The sequence below is a fragment of the Hemitrygon akajei genome, chromosome 12 (assembly GCF_048418815.1).
Source record: "Hemitrygon akajei chromosome 12, sHemAka1.3, whole genome shotgun sequence".
Taxonomy (NCBI): domain Eukaryota; kingdom Metazoa; phylum Chordata; class Chondrichthyes; order Myliobatiformes; family Dasyatidae; genus Hemitrygon; species Hemitrygon akajei.
Genome location: NC_133135.1, coordinates 86,426,560 through 86,448,799, shown reverse-complemented (window position 1 = coordinate 86,448,799; position 22,240 = coordinate 86,426,560). Strand labels below are relative to the sequence as shown.

The window sequence follows — 22,240 nt, the reverse complement described above, 5'->3', positions numbered from 1 at the left end:
GTATTCCCAAGATACTTAACATAAAAGTGAATCCTTGAAGTTCTAATCATGGGCTAGATGTGGGAACAGTTCAGCAAAATTAGTAAGAAGTGTCACATTGAAGGCTTTGCAAATCAAGAATTGTGAGTAACAAACATGAGCGTTCAGACATTCAGGAATTAATACTGATGAAATGTTCCAGAGTGGGCAACAGCAAGAGGAGATAATGCCAATCAAAACCTAGAAGTAAATATGGTTGACAAATCAAAGTTCAATGATCTAATGACAATTATTGTGCCAAAAAATGTGAAGAGAAACATTTCAATAGAGAAAGAAGTAGGGAACCATTTTAGAAATGAAGAGGAAATTACTGGGAATGTAGCAACTCTTTTGTTGCTTATTAACAAAACTGCACAGGGGGAAGCTCCCTTATGGGTCAGCAGAGCACATTCAGTTTCAATGATTACCCAAGGCAATATGAAGGCTTCTCATTCAGTTTTCCTCCTTTGATTGCCAGTGAAAGAGATCCAGGAATATTGAATAACACACCAAATAAGTTATCCAGAACATTTTCCAAAACAAATTGACAATGCAAATGAACTGAAATGGTATTTCAGTTTGATGAAATGATGCCTCTCACACGATAACAATAACCTTTTCTTGATGATGTGCATAAGGTAACATAAGATGCTATATTTATGGATGAAGTCACCACCATGAATGTGAATAATATTTTCGCCACAGTATCCAGACTAATTACTAGCTTGCTGACAAGCCATGGATATGCAGAATCTGGACTTGCTTTTTGTAACTTGTTTGCCCTTCACAGACAACTAAAACTATAACAATATCAAGTTATTAAGTATCAGAAGAGTTGTCACTGTAATATAAGTTTAAGATGGCACAAGCAGCTTTCAATAAAACGAAACCCAGCAATTTAGTTCTGCCTTTTCTTTCCTTCTTTATCAAATGATGTCAGTTTTTAAATTTGTACCGTTAAGCCTGTTCTCAGGGAAGTGATCTCACTTACCTACATTGGGAAGAGGACAATATGACCTATAAGCTTAATTTCCAGCCCATTCTTCCATACTGAATTTTGGCTAGATGCTGAACCAGTCTTTAGTGTGAGGGCACAAATTATCATTCCTTCTGATAAAGTTAAAGACATAAAAGCCAATTCTGCCTAGTCTGCACAAGTTTAATGCACCAGTAGCTGATTCCAAACATCATGTTAAGTGTAAACAACAAGAACGGGCACAATTGGAGCCATCCATCAATGGAACAGATGTGACATACTAGACAATAAAGAGCAGAAACAGCACACAAATTTAGAAGCTCAGTACTGCTCTTTGCAGCACATGGCAATAAAATAATCTAATTTTCTCCTCCAAAGCAAATGTGATTATGTTGATTTCTTGATTGAACTATGCCACACTGGATTTCTGACGGGATTGCATTTATGATTACCGCATTGTCTTACCTCAGATAGAAACAGATTTAATGTTGTCATTCCAAATGCAATGCTCAGCTGAAAGGATGCTGAAGAAAGGAGGTGAGCAGCACCATTTAAAGAGGATTTCTTTGAGCAGATGCAGCTTGGAACAGAGAACCTAGCTCAGAAGACCCTCCAAAACTTCATTAATCACCTGTACTTTTCTGGCACTGCCACCCTCCCCAAGCAGAACCCTGCTCACTATGACCTGACAACCTCTCTTCATCTTTGAGCTCTAATGCATTATTTTCTCTGATCCTGATCTGATAGCCACTTCTGTAACAACCTCACAACTTTAAACCCTGGTGAGGATTAGTTCTGACCTCCTCCAGACCACAATCCCAACCTTTGTACTCAAAAAGCTGTGCACTCCTGAACATATCTATTATCCTTTCCTTGAAATGGTGCAGCATAGAAAGGAATTTGGTAGATTATTTCAATCATGCTTTGTTGACACCTATGAATATACAAGTTGTGGCATCTTATTCACAAATTTGCTGTTGCTTTCAAAGATAAAATGTTCTCCAAAATTGAATGGAGTGTTTTTACCTGTTTCAACAGCAGAATCAAATGTTGCTGAATTAAAATCACAGTGCTTTGTTTTGATATTTCAACATAAAATAGTTCTGACAATTTCAGAACAATTTTGGCAGAAATTAACAATTGTGCCAGAGGCAAGCAGAACATAAAACAAGCTACATCAGTAACAATGGACAACTGATTGAATCTGAAAACAAACCCACTGTTAAAATAAACTATTTTTTCAAGAACAATTTTACAGCATAATTTTGTCATTCTACTTTAAATTACATTACTTTGGAATTTAATATTAATTCATTTGGTACATTGTAGGGTTGTCAGAGTGAAGAAACATTGGGTATATACAAGGCAATCTACCCTGTAACACAATGGGGGGCAATATATTAATATCTGTGTATGTTTCAAACGTGACATTACTGCTTTCACAGAATGATTAAACTCCATGTTCTCAAAACTGTAAAGTTCTGGTGGAAAATAATAAATCTTCTGTGAGTTTGAACCAGTAACAGAGGTCAGACAAATGGAACATTATTAATATACAAGATGACTTGGAAACAACAAATGCTAAAAAAGGATAGGTTTAGTATTGTAAACATTATTCTTCACAGCCTTTCTGCCCAAGTTGCTACACAAATGTCTCTGTGCACAGTTGGTACCAGTCAGTGTCCTGTGGAATTTCACACTATGCCAAAACAAGTTAAGCTCTTTCAATGGAACGCCGCAGGCCAGGCATCATCTATAGTGTTATGACCCCAGCCCCCTCCTTTGTGAGAATCGCGAGAGAGAGAGAGAGAGAGAGCAGCCTTACAGTTTGGAATGTGGGCTGGCCTCTCAGCCAGACAAAAGCCATGGACATAGCCATTGTCTTGGGAGACACCTTTGTGGAATAAGGGACTGGACTACGTGCAAACCCTCAGGGCAACGTGGGCTGGGTGATGGGGAAAGATTGCCTCACCCCCCACCCTGATTGACATCTACAACCCTGCCAGTCCAGATAAAAGATGGGCGGCCGAGGCGGGGCCTCAGACGCACCAAGGAGACACACGAAGAAGACACGATAGCGCTTCCCGTTGGAGCGGGAAGCCATTTTGAAGGAAGCCACGTGCGTTAGATTCCGGATTGGGAGTCTGTGGCTGAAACCAAAGGAAAAACGTTTTAACTAGCAACAGGGATTTGCTTCGCAAAGACAACGGGCAAGTGTTCCTCCTCTCTCACCACTCCCTCTCTCCAACACGTGAAATGCCAGCGGTTCCCAAATGGAAAAGCCTGCAAATTTATGAGTGACTTTTATATTCCATTGGACTCAGTGTTCCCCTAGACAACGATAGAGCTTATTTCTGATTGATTATTACTATACCTGTGCTTTAGATTGAGTTTTGACGATGTATATGATCTGAATGTTTTGTATTAACCATACGTTTGTGCCCCTTTATAAATAAAAACGTTTGAAAATAGTATCATCAGACTTCAGCGGACCTCTCTATCTTTGCTGGTAAGTCACCCGGTTACTGGGAACGTAACAATAGGAAGAAGTACAGTCAACGTTTCGGGCCAAGACCCTTCGTTAGGCCTCCTGACGAAGGGTCTCGGCCCGAAACGTCAAATGTATTTCTTCCTATAGATGCTGCCTGGCCTGCTGCGTTCCACCAGCATTTTGTGTGTGTTGCTTGAATTTCCAGCATCTGCAGATTTCCTCACGTAACAGGAAAGGAGCTGAGGATAATAAGGCATATTTCAATTGTTTCATTTTTATATGTTGCATCATTACTTTAATTGCAATACTTTAAGATTCTCATCTATTCAGGTAAACATTTAGAATTATCTAGAAAATTGGGGATTAATGTAGTGCATTGGGGAAAACAGAGACAAAGAGTTTTAAGTTTAATTTGTAGTTTCCTTTTAAAACTTGAAGAATGGTATACCTCATGAGCTAAAGTTCACAAGCATGTGACAGCATAAATCACGGTCAGAATACACACAATTTCAATCCATGAAACAGTGCTAATCTCTGAAATTCTGTTCTCTTTTATTCCTGGCACCGTTGGAGTACAAACAGAAGTCAATGCAAAAGAGAAGTTTTTAAAAAAAACTCTATCCCTCAATTTTCAGGACTTTTTGCTATGCCTTTAACAAACCCAAAAGGCAAAACATCAGAAGACCAACACAACAGCAAATATCTGACAGAAATTTTCACTAGCCAATGTTTGTGTTAAAGTCAGCTCAGTGACAGTATTCTCATCCACAAAATACAAGGCTGTAAAACACAAGATGATTTCATAAGTTCAGGCCTACGGTCATGCATGAATGCTGAAATGTTGAAATGTTGGACCATTTCAACACTAATACTAAATCAAGGCTCCAACTCAGCCTGACTTGAAGATAACTCAAGATTTTTCAAAGGACACAGTGTTCAGCAACCTGGCCCACTTTCATCTCTCAGCAAAGTACTCTGAAATATCTTTTTTGCTCATTTAACTTATTGGGGTTTGTTGGAAATTACGTCTCCCATGTGGACCTTTGTGTGTCCTGATAATAATACTGACTGTAATTCAAAGTCACTATGGGATCTCTAGTTTTTCAATAACGTTCTGTTTAAATATAATTTTTTTTTAATTCAGGGGTGAAGCAGTACTCAAGGGTAAGATAGGATAGAACACAATCGATCCAGTTGGTATAAGACCATAAGGCATAGGAGCTGAATTAGGCCATTCAACCCATTGAGTCTGCTTCGCCATTCGATCATAACTCATTTTTTTCACTCTCAACCCTGTTCTGCTGTCTTTTCCCTGTAATCTTTGAAACCCTTACAAATCAAGAACCTATCAATCTCCACATTAAATATGCCCAATCACTTGGCCTCTGCAGCTGTCAGTGGTAATGAATTCCAGATTCATCACCCTCTAGCTGATTCTGAGAAATAAACCTATTGTTTCCCTGATTCTTCTTAATTTCACCAGGTTTTACTGCCCGTCCATTCTCTCTACTGACTAATGCTTTGAAAATGGACCTAACCTGACACTGTTCATTAAAAATGGAATCCTCAAACGGTCCAAAAACAAAGTGGTTGAAAACATACCAGCAAACTTGAATGTAAGGACACTAAAGCTATCCAGATTTTGAGGCTATTAGTGCCACAGAGCTTGTCAAAATAAACATTAACTTCCCTTCCAATATTAGAAAGCCATTTGGAAGTGTTCAGTCAGGAATATCTCCAGGAATGTCACACTTTTATTGGATTTTTAAAAATATTTTATTGAGATACACTGTGAAGTATGCCTTTCGGACCCTGTGTGCTGCACTGCCCAGCAACCCCCGTTTTAATCCTAGCCCAATCACAAGACAATTTACAATGACAAATCAATCTACCAACTGGTAGGTCTTAGACTGTGGGAGGAAACCACACAGTCACAGGGAGAATGTACAAACTCCTCCCAGGCAGCGGCAGGAATCAATCCTGCATCACTGTGCTGTGCTAAACACTACACCATCGTGTTGTAGATACTGAAAATAGACATGAAGAAACACAAAGATGACACTTCCTCTGACATGTGTGGCTAAGTCCTGAAGTAATAAAGAATGGAAAGGTAGAGTAGGTGTGTTCAGCAATTTAGTCTCCCTTGTATGCTCAAGACTTACAAATTCAAAAATATCCTAGAAACCTTATTATTAAGCTGTGATTGGCAGCAAAATTTGTTCTCAGATATTAAACAGACTGGTTAATTGATGGCAACAAATCTTATCTTTTAAGATAACATATAAAGATTGGCAAGTTACTTAGCTGTCACACCAGCCTTGTCAGATTTTATGATTCAGCTTTGATGATCAGAAGACCCTTTTTATAGCTCACCTCTTCAAGTAGTCTCTTCACAGCAGATGCAGAAACAAGCCTTCGCAAGATTTGTTTATCAAGACAGTCATAAGGTTATTGATTCAAACTGTTCAGTTACACAAGTCAATTAATGTGTGTCAACTAACCAGTCAAGTGTTTGAGAACAGGAGAGTAGGGAGCACAAGTTATCTAGCACATCGTGTTTTTGTGCGGGAGTAGACTCAGAATTGAGGATTAAATTGAAATAGATAAACTACATTGATTCATTAGCAACATCAACATTTCAGAAAAGTGAACAGCCCAAACACAGAACACACAAGAACAAAATTCTGTAAGCCCCGTCACTTAATTTATGAAATAATTGCGCTCATTAGTCACGTATTATTCAACTATTCATTCATCTTTCATGAAGTGATTATTTCTGGCACTGCAGCAGTCACAAACAATTCCTGATCTCATTTAGAATGCGGCGGTGAACCTCATTCATAAACTGCTCTTGTCCTGGTGCAAGCACTCCTTCAGTGTCCTGCAGAATGAAATTCCAGGATGTAGAACCAGCAAAAAGGAAGAAAGAAAACTGAAATTTGTAACATATGGTTACAAACCAGTAGAGTCTGGCACATAGAGGAGAGGCACAGGTTGCAGCATTCTCTTACATGCACTGCTTTTATCATTCTTAATGTTCAGAAATTGTGGGCTTCGGAAATAACCCAGTTGGTAACTAGGGTGTGATGACTGAAGGAATTAGAGTGGTGGATAGAATACCTGTTTGGTACTGGATGGCATACAGCTTAGCATATTAACTGCACACATCTGGGCAAAAGGAATCTACTCTTCTCAACTGTGTCTTGTAGAAGGTGAAACAATATTATGATATCAGCAGGTGACTCACTCACCTCTGCCCTGTACCTGTAACCAAGTATTTGTGTGGCAATTTGAGTTTATGGTCAATAGTGTCCCCCAAGATGTTGATGCTGGGTTAGATATGGATAGTAATTACTTTGAACACCAAGGGTGGGTAGTTAGACCCTCTAGCAATATTGAGATATATCAGTTAGCTGAGTGGTTTCGCAGCAACAACCTTGCACCCAACGTCAGCAAGACCAAAAAGCTGATTGCAGACTTTAGAAAGGGTAAGACAAGGGAACACAAACCAATCCTCATAGAAGGATCAGAAATGGGAAGAGTTAAGTCCTGACGAAGGGTCTTGACCTGAAATGTCGACAGTGCTTCTGCCTACAGATGTTGCCTGGCCTGCTGCGTTCCACCAGCATTTTGTGTGTGTTGCTTGAATTTCCAGCATCTGAAGATTTCCTCGTGTTTAAGTGAGCAATTTCAAATTTTTGGGCATCAATATCTCTGAGGACTAATCTGGGCTCAACATATTAATGCAACTACAAAGAAAGCAAGACAATGCCTATATTTCATTCAGAGTATGAGGAGATTTGGTTTGTCAACTAAAACACTCAGAAGCTTCTACAAATGTACCATGGAGAGCATTCTGACTGGCTGCACTCGTCATCTGATATGGGCAGGGCTACTGCACAAGATTGAAGTAAGTTGCAGAAATTTGTAAAATTAGTTAGCTCGATCATGGGAACTAGCCTACATCGTATCCAATACATCTTCAATGAGTAGTGTCTTAGGAGGCGGCATAAATCATTATGGCCTCCTACAACCCAGGTTATGCCCTCTTCTTATTGTTACCATTGAGATAGAGGAACAGAAACCCAAAGGCACACACTCAGCAATTCAGGAACAGCTCCTTTCCCTCTACCATCCGATTTCTAAATGTACATTGAACTCATGAACACTACCTCACTATTTTATGTCTTTTTATTTTGCAATACTTATTGTAACTATTTTATACATATATTTACCATAATTCAGTTTTTTCTCTATATTTATTTATCATGTTCTGCTGCCGTGAAGTTAATGAATTTCATGACATATGCCAGTGATAACCATATAACAATTACAGCACAGAAACAGCCCATCTCGGCCCTTCTAGTCCATGACAAACGCTTACTCTCACGTAGTCCCACTGACCCGCATTCAGCCCATAACCCTCCATTCCTTTCCTGTCCATAAACCTATCCTTTTTTTTAAAATGACAAATTTGAACCTCCCTCTACTACTTCTACTGGAAGCTCATTCCACACAGCTACCACTCTCTGAATAAAGAAGTACCCCCTCATGTTACCCCTAAACTTTTGCCCCCTAACAGTCAACTATGTCCTCTTGTTTGAATCACCCCTACTCTCAATGGAAAAAGCCTATCCACGTCAACTCTATCTATCCCCCTCATTATTTTAAATACCTCTATCAAGTCCCCCCTCAACCTTCTATGCTCCAAAGAATAAAGACCTAACTTGTTCAACCTTTCTCTGTAACTTAGGTGCTGAAACCCTGGTAACATTCTAGTAAATCTTCTCTGCTCTCTCTCTATTTTGTTGACATCTTTCCTATAATTCAGTGACCAGAACTGTACACAATACTTCAAATTCGGCCTTACCAATGCCTTGTACAATTTTAACATTACATCCCAACTCCTATACTCAATGCTTTGAATTATAAAGGCCGGCATATCAAAAGCTTTCTTCACCACCCTATCCACATGAGATTCCACCTTCAGGGAACTATGCACAATTATTCCTAGATCACTCTGTTCTACTGCATTCTTCAATGCCCTACCATTTACCATGTATATCCTATTTTGATTAGTCCTACCAAAATGTAGCACCTCACACTTATCAGCATTAAACTCCATCTGCCATCGTTCAGCCCACTCCTGTAACTGGCCTAAATTTCTCTGCAAGCTTTGAAAACCTACTTCATCATTCACAATGCCATCTATCTTAGTATCATCTGCATACTTAAATATTAATGATATTAAATCTGTTTCTGATTTTTGCAAATGACTCTAATATTTTGTTGGATAAATGTTACTTGCTACTTTGTAGCTGATGCCTAGATTTTGTCCAAATGTTTTGAGTATTTCCAGGATTTCAAGACCAAGATCCACAAGCCACCCAAATTCCAGAACAAGTCCTTCACTCTTAAAACCCAAGTATCACATTGCTTAGCCAATTAATGCCTGAAACTCCACAGCTATTTAGGATACCAAATTCCAAAGATTCAGAGTCTTGTGAAGAAATATCTCAATATTTCAGACCTAAATGATCTAGGCTTTAGTTTGAGAGTGGTGTTTTTTTAAATTCTTAACTCCTTAGCTAGAGGAAACATCCTTTCTGTATCTACCATGTCAAGCTCTCAAAGATTTTTTCTTGTGTTGGAAAGAGGTCATCCCCTATTCGAAACTCTGAGTGGATTAAGCCTCCATTTACCTTCACCTTTGGCATGTAACAGCAGCTATGGACGTGGTACAGCATTAAACAAAGAGCTTTTCAATATTAACTGGATCCTACCTATAAGGTCTAATTTCTTATTTGTTGTTTTGGATATTGAGCTTAAAACAAAGTGATCTCTCATTAACATTTTAATTTCCACATCTAAAAGCTGAATATTTACTTCTACCAAAAAGCAAGCTGCTTACTAATGCAAAAAAAAATTACTAGCAGAATAAACAGTTTAAATGTACAATTTTGTGTAGCTTCAAATTGCAAAAGACAAAAACAAGATATTTTCAAATGACATGTGGCAATCTGCAACATATGCTTCCTGAGAGTTTTGTTTGAAACCCAAGTCATATAAAAAATACAAGAGACATAATTTGCATGAAACTACACCCATACTGTTGTAAACTGGTTTTACTCTCTTTGCTGACCAGGTTAGTGGTGAGAAACAAGTAAGAAATTTTGGTTTCCAAGTTGCTGAATTTCATCAAGTGATTGTTGTAGGCATTCATCTTTCTGTGAATAGATTCGGCGCAAAAAGCTATCAAACTATTTTACTAACCTTTTGGCATACACCAGCATATGTGTGTGTCGTGGAGACATAAATTGTTACACCAAACTCTGCAAATCTGGCAAATTATCATTCGTCAATTTCACACAGGGACATAATGGGTGCACAATGATTGGGATTACTAAATTATAGATTCAATTGGAGAATTTTCAGCCTGGGTCCTGGAATTAATCATAAATTCAGCATTTTCAGCCAGTTTTGATTTGAGATGCCACTTCTGCTGCCCAACACAGATAAACACCCTGCCAAGACACATACATAAAGAATGTCCACTTGAGTGAGATACAGTTAGATGCAACCTGGAAAATAACCTTCAGAAGAGGATAACAGAAAATTAGAAGTACTTCATTTATAGTGAGTGTAGGTGGTTGAGGAAAGGTGGGAATGATGTCTGTCCAGTATTTGGCTTGCAAACACCAAACTGAAATACATAAGATTTGAATCCAGCACTTCTAGTTGCCAGCCTTCTTCCCTTTCAAATCTATCTTGTCAAGGCATTGCACCTTATTATCAGCCTGCACTGTACCTTTATTCTGGATTTTGTTGTTTTTTCCTATTGTACAACCTCAATTTATTGATTTCATGAAAAGATCAACTTGGATGACATGCAAAGCTACTTTTACCACTGTACCAGGAAATATGTGATAAAATTAAATCAATTTCCCAAGCAGTCTGCACTAATCACTGCAGACACTGGAAACTTGAAATGAAAATAGAAAATGCTGGAGAGACCCAGCAAGACAGGCAGCATCTGCAGTGAGATAGTAACTGACTGACATACTATTGACTAGCAAATAAGGTACCAAGGTATACAGTATGTCGATGTAAAGGGAGAGTTTATAACTATGCACCTTTGGAACAGACCTGCCAAAACCTACTAATTGCAAGCTTACACTCCAGAACTGCTGGCACAAATAGAAAAGAAATTAAACATTTGAAAGATATGCACAATTTACAGTCTAGAATTGTTCTTTTTACAATAGGAGCTAAATGGAAAGGATGACAGAACAAAGATTGTATGATATCCTTTACTCTCTCAAACTGCCTTTTGTTCTAGAGATTCATGATAAACACAATCATGATCATGAACAAGGTCATGATAAAATTTACAGCAGAATAATAAATTAACTCCACTTACCACACAACCACTTGAATCAAGCTTGCGATCAGAGATGCAGCAGAAGTTTCTGCTGCAGCCCCCATTATCCTTGGTGCAATCTCTTACAGGACCAAAAGAATCAAGAAGGACCTCAAGGCTATCAAAGGAAGCAGAGATCATGGCTTCTTCTCTGTAGAAAAAAAAATTAAACCAAAGAGAGGATAAATAATATGGTATTGAATATCAATCATAAAGTAAAAGAAATGAGCTGATACTGTTTTAGTCTCTGTTTATTGTGAAAAATTGAGTTCTGTCACCACTTTCACACTTTCAATCAGTTATCCATTCAGAAATAAAAGGGGAAATAGCTGGAAATTCTAACATATGCAAACTCACCAACCCCTTTTTTAGGTTTGTGCTTATATTTCCTTCAAATCAGAACTTATACTGAAATAAAATTAAGCATGTGTAAATATACTTGAATAATTACACTGTAAATTAAATTGTTTTAAATATAAATGGTGTGTGGTGAATCTTCAGACATAAGTTATTTTGTCTGGGTTATATCTCAGAAAGTAGACAAGCTTTTTAAAAAAAATCCAATTTCTTGGTGATAACTATTGCAAATAAATGCAGTGAATTTCTATAGATATTTTGAATTGTTAAAAAGAATTGTCAAGGATTTTAGTATTACATAGGAATAATAAGTACATGTCCACAATCCCTTATCCAAAATCATTTGGGCCAGTTGCATTTCGGAATTCAGAACTTTTCAGATTTCATAATCCCTCCTTATTGGTTCCGGGACCCCCCGTGAATACCAAAAAACACGAATGCTGAAGTCCCTTATTTAACCTGTCTCAGTGCGGGTGGACATTAGGACCTGGCGGATTTCCGGACCTACGCACGTCCTCCCATATACTTTAAATCCTCTCTAGATTACTTATAATACCTAATACAATGTAAATGCTATGTAAGTAGTTGTTATACTGTATTGTTTAGGGAATAATGACAAGAAAAATATTTTATTTACAACAAAAACATTCAATAAAACATAAAAATATACAGCTTCAAATGAACTGAATCAAACACATGGTAAACGACTTATTGGGATAAACGTAGAATGTCACTGTCACTATAAAACCTCAGTAACTTGTCTTTCTGTTTCTTTAAATCATATACAGTGGTAGTCCCGACACCATATTCTTCAGTAAGATGCCACACAGGCACACCACGATCAAGCTTCTGCAATAACTCCACTTCCTGCATTATTGATGATAATAATAGATGCTTCCTTCTCTTTTTCTCATTGTTACCCATAGGGGTATCTGCAGCTCTTTTTGACATTTTCACAGTGAAATTAAACACAAAGTCAACAGTGAACACAAAATATCAGCGAACAGCAAATGCACGTGTAACCAGTACGAGTGCTGAGATACAACTGACGTGCACTCTGCTAGTGCTGCCACGTCACACCTGAGTGACGTCAGCTGCCGGCGAAAAATACATCGTATTTCGGAGCTTTTTGGTTTTCAGAATTTCGGATAAGGGATTGTGGACCTGTACTGCAAAATAAACATTCATCACATTGTTGTATTTGAAGTATTTAATGTTCAAAGGAATAAATCGGGTTGAAAGGATAGGAACAGCAGAAGAGTTTAATGCCCAGAGACATTGTTTATTCAGCAGTCCAAGGTCAATCTGAAGCTGCTAAACAGATGCACACTGAAAAGTTGTTTATGACAGGTTGATCATGAAACTTTGACAGTTCTAGATCCTCTGTGCTGGCAAATGCAATAGCTCCAGCTAGGGAAGCTTCAGACTTAGTTAGACTTCCCGCTTTCCTACATAATTGATGCTATGCCGGTATTGCAAGGTCCAGGATAATTGACAGAGCACTTAACAACATCTAATCTATTTCCTGCATCTCTGCTCTCACCCTTATGTGATCGCCTCACAAAGAGTGGGGATAGTGTCTATGTCCAAAGGACCATGGTCTGCAATTTCTGGTACCTTATTGCATTCTGAGTGAATCATCCCCTTCTAGTTTCCTGGCAAGTTCTTCCTTTTCCACCAACCAATCCCCTTCTCACAGCACTTATTCATTCAATGACAAAAGATACACCACCTGCCCTTCTTACCTTTTCTCTTTCCATCATTCAGGGGCCTGAAAAGTGCTTCAAAGTGAACTAGTGATTCACGTACAGTTGCTTCAATCTACTGTTCACATTGTGACTCTCCCTACCTTGGAGAAACCATACACAAAAATAGTAACCACAGCGGTGATCTAGAACCAATTTAATTCCCTATCTCAGTCCTACTCTAACCTGTCTGTAGCCACCTTGTACTTGTTATAATGAAGCCTAAGTCAGCTTCTGGAAATGTACCGCATCTTGCAGTTGCTCATATTGCAGCCTTCCCAAGTTGATTTCAACCACTTCAGGTACTTTGTTTTCTCTTTTTGTATCAGGTTTGGCTGGTTCTCCTGCAGAACATCCTTTTGTAAGACTAGGTCAGTTTTTCTCCTTCCACTAACAGAGCATGACCTGCTCTGCAATTAGATAACTTTGTCATTTCTTTGTTTGAGTTTACTCCAACCATTCTCATGAATCAATCAGCCAGAAATCTTCACCTACAGCTCATCACCATGGCAACCATGGCTTCACCATTCTCTTTGCCCTGTGCATCCTCTCACCAGCTATCAACAAATTAAAAATAACATCCTCTCTCTTCCCGTTATGAACTTGAATCTTTGATCTGAAACAAATGCCACCTGACCTGAGTGTCTGCAATACTTTTGTTTTTATTTCAGATTTTCAGCTTTTGCAATATTTCTGTTATTAACTTTATTGCAGTGGCCATTCAATATAAATAAAATGATAATGTTAATAAAAATTTAACGATGTGTCTCATAATTAAACTTATTCAACAATACCTAATCATTACTTGTACATAGCAACTATTTAATCAGAACATTTCACTCCTTTTACAGTCCAAATGGGCATAACCTCTGACTAACAACTTTTGAACAGAATGTCAGCTCTGTTTAGTTGAAATAAAATTATAAGCTTTTATTCCCCCTTCTAATCAAGGCCGTTTACCAGGTTAGCAAGTAAAAAACTGTGGAATGACCAGATTTTATTAAGGCATTGTGGCGACCCACTTCCTAGCGCACTCGAACCAGCTCACAAATAGCCAGCGCGCCGGCACAAAGGCCAGTCCCAAAAGGGCGCCAGGTCTGCTTCACCAACAAAGGGAAAAGCCCGCGCGGGACTGTGAGTACGTGCCCCCTACAGCATCCGCGCCCGGGGAGGGCGGGATCAGGGAGGCTTTTATTCGAACTGGCATTGTCTGCTTCAGAGTCTGACATTTGGATGGAACTGTGGTATAGCTAGCAGAGCTGCTGCCTCAAAGTGATGAAAACACCAGTTCAATCCTCACCTTGGGTGCAGTGCATGGGGAATTTGCACATTCTCCCTATGATCATGTAGATTTCTTGTAGGTGCTCCGATTTCCTCTCATATTTCAAACACATGCAAATTGTTAGAATAACTGGCTGCTGTAAATAGCCCCTAATATGGTAGAATCTACAGTGCTTTGAGAAAATGTAGGGGAATGGAAATAATGAAGGATTAAAAGCAGTTGACTTTAATTTCAATTTTTTTTGTGTATTATGTGTTTAATTATTATTGCTACTTTGTGTTATTTTGATCAGGGTGGACTGGATCTGTGGTTTGCAGTTGTTATGACCCCAGCCCCCTCCTTTGTGAGAATCGCAAGAGAGAGAGAGAAGCCTTACGGTTTGGAATGTGGTCTGGCCTCTCAGCCAGACAAAAGCCACGGACATGGCCATTGTCTTGGGAGACACCCTTGTGGAATAAGGGACTGGACTACGTGCAAACCCTCAGGGCAACGTGGGCTGGGTGATGGGGAAAGATTGCCTCACCCCCACCCTGATTGACATCTACAACCCTGCCAGTCCAGATAAAAGGTGGGCTGCCGAGGCGGGGCCTCAGACGCACCAAGGAGACACACGAAGAAGACACGATAGCGCTTCCCGTCGGAGCGGGAAGCCATTTTGAAGGAAGCCATGTGCGTTAGATTCCGGATCGGGAGTCTGTGGCTGAAACCAAAGGAAAACCGTTTTAACTAACAACAGGGATTTGCTTCGCAAAGACGACGGGCAAGTGTTCCTTCTTTCTCACCACTCCCTCTCTCTCCAACACGTGAAATGCCAGAGGTTCCCAAACGGAAAAGCCTGCAGATTTTGAGTGACTCTTATATTCCATTGGACTCAGTATTATCCCCTAGACAACGATAGAGCTTATTTCTGATTGGTTATTACTATACCTGTGCTTAGATTGAGTTTTGATGATGTATATGATCTGAATGTTTTGTATTAACCATACGTTTGTGCCCCTTTATAAATAAAAAACGTTTGAAAATAGTACCATCAGACTTCAGCGGACCTCTCTATCTTTGCTGGTAAGTCACCCGGTTACTGGGAACGTAACACAGTCAACGAGTGACAGGACACTGAATTGAACTGACATTCCTGGACTGTTTCAAGGACTCTGTGGTTTGATGTTTTATATTCTGCGAGTCTCCGCTCAATTTTTTCTGTTTGCGCGGTTTGTTCTTCTTTTGTGTTGATGTTTTCTTTGAACGAGGTACATGGTGTTTCTTGTTTTGTGGCTGTTTGTGGGAAGAAGAGTGTCAGGGTTGTATATTTGCATATATTCCTTGATAATAAGTGTACTTTGAATCTTTGAATATTTGTTTGGTTTAAATGTGTGGCTCACATCAAAGCAGACATAGTGGGCCAAAGGGCCTAATTCACATGCAACTAACAACCTATTTCAATATTCTAGTGTGGCAAGAATCCATCCCGAGTAATTGTGCTCAGCACTGCGCAAGGTATAGTGACACTGCCATTTCCAAGGTGAGCAGCTTGCTCAGCTTTAGTAATGCAAAGGCTATCACTGATCTGATAACATGCTTGATGCCGGGTGGGGGGGGGGGGGGGGGTATCTGATGGATTCAACTAATGCCACAAAAAACTGCTTCCCTTCCAATTAGTAAAGTTAAGCAAATAATGTCAACTGTTTCTAAAATTTGTGAGTTCTACATAGCTGTGGTACAATGATTAGATCCAAGCACAAGGGATCTGAAAGTCAGTTATTGAGAAATTAAGCACAGAAACAGCTCATTTGACTAACGAAGTCAACGCCAATCATCAATCTCCGATTTACAGTAATCCTACATTAATCCCATTACTTATTCACCCAACATTCCCATCAACTCCCCCTAGATTCTACCGCTCAACTACACCAGGGTCAATTTACCATGGTCAATTAATTTACTATTCTGCACATTTTTGATTGTGGAAGCAAATCAGAGCACCTGGAGGAAATGCACACAAAAAAATGTACAAATGTGCAGATAGTACCTGAGGTCAAGATTAACCTGTTGCAGAGATGCATCATTGAACTGCTGTGCAGCTTATGTGCTGGGCAAAAACATGTGGAGTATATACTTGATCAACATGTACAGTTAAAATGAGTTCCAACTTGCAGAAGGGTGAATAAACTGAATTAGACATCAGATTTCTTTTGTTGCAAAACATAAGGTAAGGTAAACTCATTTCACCGGAAAAGTTACTGCTCAAAAACTCCAAGCTCAGTTACAGATGCTGAATACTTTAAACAATCTCTTTAATCTTTTGTACTAGGCCTTCGATAGTTTTGGAGACTGTACAAGATCTGCCATGACAATAGCATTTCTAACAGGGGATATACTTCCAGGCAAAAAACTTTGCTGATTCGACATCATCACTTACATAACATACCCTTCCCACCCACCTGGCTTCACCTGTCACCTTCCAGCGAGCCTCCTTCTCCTCCCCCCACCATTTTATTCAGGCATCTTTCCCCTTCCTTCTCAATCCTGAAGAAAAGTCTCATCCCAAAACATCGACTATCTATTAATTTCCACAGATGCTGCCTGACCTGCTGAGTTCCTCCAGCATTTTGCATGTGCTGCTTTGGGTTTTCAGCATCTGAAGACTGTCTCACATTTATAACATAACATATATCAATAAATAAACCTACAACTTGGATAGTCAAGGCCTGATCAGACATACTCAACATGCTTTTTTGTGTGTGTGTGGGGCGGGGGGGGGGGGGTGTCATGTCTGATGAACTTTTCAAAGTCATTTAAAAAAAAAGATAACTGAGGAGATAACCGAAGGTAGGACAGTGGATGTTGTCTATATGGACTTTAGTAAGGCCTTGGACAAGGCATTGCATGGCAGCCTGATCTGTAAGTTTAGGTCTCATGAAATTCAGGGTGAGCTAATGAAGCAGATTCAGAGTTGATGATAGGAAGCAGAGGGTGATGGCTGAAGACCAGTTCTCTGACAGGATGGCTGTTATGTTACTTTTGAGGTGCCATAGTGATCGGTGCTAGGACCTCTGCTATTCATTATATATCTAAGTGTGAATGTTCCTGGCACAATTACAAAGTTTGGTGATGATATTGCAACAGTGGAGTCTTGGTGCTAGTGAAACAGGTTACAATGAACTGCACAGAGATCTTGATCAGTTATGGAGATGGGCTGATGAATAGTAAATGGATTTCAAATTGATAAGTATGAGGTGATACATTTGGACAGTTAAATAGGAGTAGGAGACATAAAAAATGTCAGGACACTGATCGGTGTTGTGGAATAGCAGAGCCTGGGAATACAATTGCAGAGTTCTCTGAAAATGGTCGTCCACGTAGAGAGGGCAGCAAAGAAGGCACTTAGCATGCAGGCCTTCATCAGCCAAGGTGCCAAGTTCAGGAATAGGGGCATTATGTTGCAGTTATATAAATTATTGGTGAGGCCACACTTGGAGCACCAGGTATGATTTTGGTCACCCCTTTATAGGAAAGCCATTGTCAAGCTGGAGAGAATGCAGAAGAGATTTGCAAGGATGTGGCCTGGGTCAGAGAGCCTGAGGTATAGGGAGAGGTTGGCCACAGTTAATCTTTATTTCCTGGCATACAGGAGAATGAACCATGACTTCGTAGATGTTTATAAAATCAGGAGGGGTATGGATAAGATGGACAGTCACAGTCTTTTCCCCAGGGTTGGGAGTCCAATCCTAGAGAGAACTGAGAAAAAAATGGGAGAGACATAAAAGAGGCAAGGTAGCTTCTTTACACAGAAGGTGGTGAGCACCTGGAAAGAGTTGTCAGAGGAAGTGGTCGAAACAGGTATAACCATAATATTTAAGAGGGATTTGATATGTACCTGGAGAGGGAAGAGCTTGGAGTGTTCTGTGGCGAACATGGCAGCTGGGACTATGCTGACTTCGGTTAGGAATGAACAATTCTTGCATTGCAAACTTTTAAGTGTGCGAATCAACATGGTTTTACTCCATGTAATCCGTAGGATAATGGAAAATGAACAATGCTCAAAACCTACAGTTAAATGATGCACATTAACAATTGTCATGTTAAGAGTTACATGGCTATAGAGCAGAATAGAAATGTAGCTGAAAGCAATGCTACACGTATTGATAGTAAAGCACGCCCTGGAGAGAATAGAATAACAGAAGTTGGGAGACCAAGAATGCCAGATCTTTTTACTAAATACCTTGAAGCTAAGTAAGTCTATAGAAGAGATGCAAAAGTTAAGGAGACGCTTCAGTGATGTCAGTAAGAGAAACTGTAACACCATGCCTGTGTATTATCGTGCTGTATATATATAGATAACGTTTTTTGCATAGTACCGTACAGATGGTCCTCCAAAGAACAAATAACAAAGTCTTCATATTTCATATCATACCCAATAATAATCCAGCAATTTGGATGGTATGAATCACTGAAAGTAGCAAGTCAAGTCCTTTAGAATTATATTAAAGAATCTTCAGTATTCTGTATAGAAACACAAAATTATTACAGCAAGATTAAGAGGATCTATCCTCCAAAGGACTGGATGTGACTGTGTAGGAAGATGAGCAAATGTGTTTTCTAATTCCTTTGGTTGTGTTGATTCAGTGAAGTGTATAATTACGGATGAAATCAATCCCTGTTATTTAATATAAAGATAATGGCATAGAATTTTAAATCAATAGGGTGGGGGATTAGATTATTGCATGCTACATTGCATTTCTTAAACTGCATTGTAAATAAAGTCCATCTTACAATTCACAGTACAGTGCAGTTGCTGAATTTTCATGACATCTTTCGAAGGATCCAGGTGTCTGTGCAAACAGTAACATATGGGGAATGCCCTTTTTCCAAGCCCAATTTACAAAGAAATATCAATTACACATCTGGATTCTATATTCAAAATGGTTTCACCTATTTTTACAAGGCTATCCAAGAATCTTTAGGTATGTGGTCTTATAACAGATGCAAAAAGAATCCGAGAAAATGTCAGCAATCTTAACAACAACATCTTTGCCTTCAATCAGGAATGTAAACAAAATGTTACAGATGGGATTATAACAAATTTCCAATCCAACATTCCCAACATTTTTCTAATCTTCAAATTCTGGCAACTCAATACACAAAAATTGAGAGGAATTAATGAAGTTCAAGCTGTAATCAGATTTAAATAAATATTGTGTGCCAGGAAACAGAAAATTTTCCAATTAACATCTATAGTTTACTTTTTATAAAATGCCCTGGACCAAGGTACCACAACCAATTCAATGAAATAACGGCCACACAACATTCAGGTATTTGTAACAAACTCTAAGATCAAGATTGATACTTTAAACTCTCCACACAGGTAGGTGTTTAAAAATTAGTTCCATTGAAATGCATTTTAGTTGTTTTCTACAAGGACAACTAATTTATGAATAGGATGTTCAAGAATGGATGGATTAATGAGTTGTTGACCCTCTTTTCCTAGATTTTTATTTCCTAATTATGGCAATTCACACCAGTCCATCTTAATCTTCACAAATATCAAGCACTCTTCCAAGTCTCCATTCACTATGAGGAATCCCTTCTTCTTTTACAATGAAAATATCTCTAATCTTCACATTTTGTCTTGAAAAGTGCCAGCGCTGTCTGAGGGTGATGTTTGCTAGATACTCCTTCTTCCATCTACTCCAGAACTGCTCTGTCAGATATTGTACTCTGCACCACCTTTTCCTGGCATACAGATCTTCTGCCATAAATTTTCCTGGTGAAGGCAGCAGGACAGAGGTTTTCATGGTAAAGTAAATGGTTTGAGGTACATGGATCTAGGCATTTGGGATCATTGATACTGTCAGTGGGGAGTGGGCAGCTGTTTATAATTGTTCGGCCTCAAAAGGTTCTCAAAGAAGCATCATCTAATCTTCCAACTCCCTGTGAGAGGACCCAGCTTAGGACGCTCCTAACTGTCCTGATCTGCCGTTCCCAGACACCTCCCATGTGACTGGCATCAGGTACGTTCATGGTGAAGTCACATTGTTTTTCAGCCAGGTAAGCCATCAGTCTGTCTTTGTCCACTTTCTTTAAGGCTTTTGTCAGTTCATTTATCGCCCCAACGAAGTTTGTCCCTTGATCCGATCTGATTTGTCTTACAACTCCACGGATAGCTATAAAAAAACTGTAAAACATTTATGAAGGCATCAGTTGTTAGATCTTTCAACATTTCTATGTGAATTTCCCTCGAGAACAGACAGGTGAATATGAGACCGTATCTCTTGTACTCTTTATGAGCTTGCTTAGTGTGAAATGGTTCAAAACAATCCATCCCACAGTATGAGAATGGTGGCGAAGGATCAACACGGTTAGCAGGAAGATCCACCACCTTTCGCATTTCTGTTGGCCTGCAAGCTTTCCTGCAGGTAACACATTGTTTAATGTAGTTTGCCACAACTTGGCTACAACCAACAACCCAGTAACCATTTGATCTCAGTTCATTAAGTGTTTGTCCTCTGCCTTGGTGCTGAGTTTTTCCATGGTAGTAATCTGGGATCAGACATGTGACTACACCACCTCTTGGTAGGATTACTGGATGCTTCAAGTCGAGAGGTAAAGAAGCCTTCTTTAATCACCGTCCCACTCTGAGAACACCATCTTGCAATACTGGAACAATGGATGGCTGTGTGGCAGTTTGCCACGACTCAGCATTCACATTTCCTCTTTGAAAGCATCCCTTTGTGCCAATTTTACAAGCACAAGACTGGCCTTTCTTCTGTCTTTGACATTTATTGGTTTTGCTGTTTTGGCTCTCTTTGCTAGTTGCTGGATCCGGACAACCACATTCAATGCCGTATGCCATTTTGAGAACCATTTAAGTCTCTCCAAGGAATTGTCCTCTTTTACGCCCTTTGATTGTATTACTTGTGTCGTTTTGACTTCAGCATCGCCCACCAGAAGCTCTGGAGTTGACTTTGCGACCCACGGTGAGCTGCCGACAATGCTCCAACCCAGGTCAGTCTAGATGGCATACGGCTCCTGTTACCTGATGACTTGTCGTGGTGCCAACGCTGTCACACAGTCGTAGCCTATCAGGAGTCCAACCTCGCAATCCATCGACTCTGGTATTTCCAGTGCTATTCTATTCAGACGTTTCAACCCTTTTGGCCATTTCAGTGGTAAGAATGTGGGCATGTTCAAATGGGATGAAATCTCTGGTACAGGCAGGTGGCAAGGGAATGAAACTTTGTGAGGAAAACCCTAAAACTCTAAGTCCACTAACTCTTCCACTCTGAACAATGGAATCTTTTCCCATCATAGTGGCTCTAATCCTGCCCCCATCTTCTCACATACATCTTGGTCTACAAAAGTGTTGCTACTCTGTGTGTCCAGTAGGGCGTACACTCGGGTCTCTGTTTTAGGGGTGGTGATTGAAGAAATCCGTACAGGCACTATCATGTATGTGCTCCCACCATCACCTCTGTCTACACAGCAAGAAAGGGAAGATGTGTTTTCTTCTGCTTGCATAACATGAGAAGATGTCTCTGCTGGAGCAGAAGGACGGTCTTCATGAAGTAGCGTTGGATGATGCTTCTTACATATGCCGCAAGTAGCTTTGCTCTTACAGTCCTTTGAATTATATCCTCTCCTACGACAGCCAAAGCACAGGCTATGAACCTTCTCTTGTCCTCCACAACCTTATTGGCGAGCTTCTGACATCTGTGGATGGAGTGGCTTTCTCCACAGCACTTGCATGTGACTGGGTTTGAAGATAAAAATGTTTATCTTCTTGGATCCGTTTGAATCCTTTGAGCTGTTCTCTACGGCTCTGTATATTTCCATCACTGTGCTTGATTTATCTGACGCTTTCTTATTTGTAATGAACACGTTAGCTCTTGTGCGTTTCATGTCTCTAGATGGCTTTTCTTCAGTTGGCTCCAAGCCATGAAAGGACGTTCCAGGA

The 22,240-nt window shown here is 39.6% G+C and overlaps 1 protein-coding gene across 1 annotated transcript in view; it reads right to left on the bottom strand.

The window, feature by feature from the left end:
- Positions 1 to 22,240, bottom strand: part of astn1 (astrotactin 1) — a 2,716,024-nt gene that overhangs the window by 1,068,738 nt on the left and 1,625,046 nt on the right. The window contains exon 11 of the mRNA XM_073063618.1: positions 10,906 to 11,056. Within this exon, the coding sequence (XP_072919719.1) occupies positions 10,906 to 11,056 (151 nt within the window). The remainder of the gene's footprint in view (positions 1 to 10,905; positions 11,057 to 22,240) is intronic.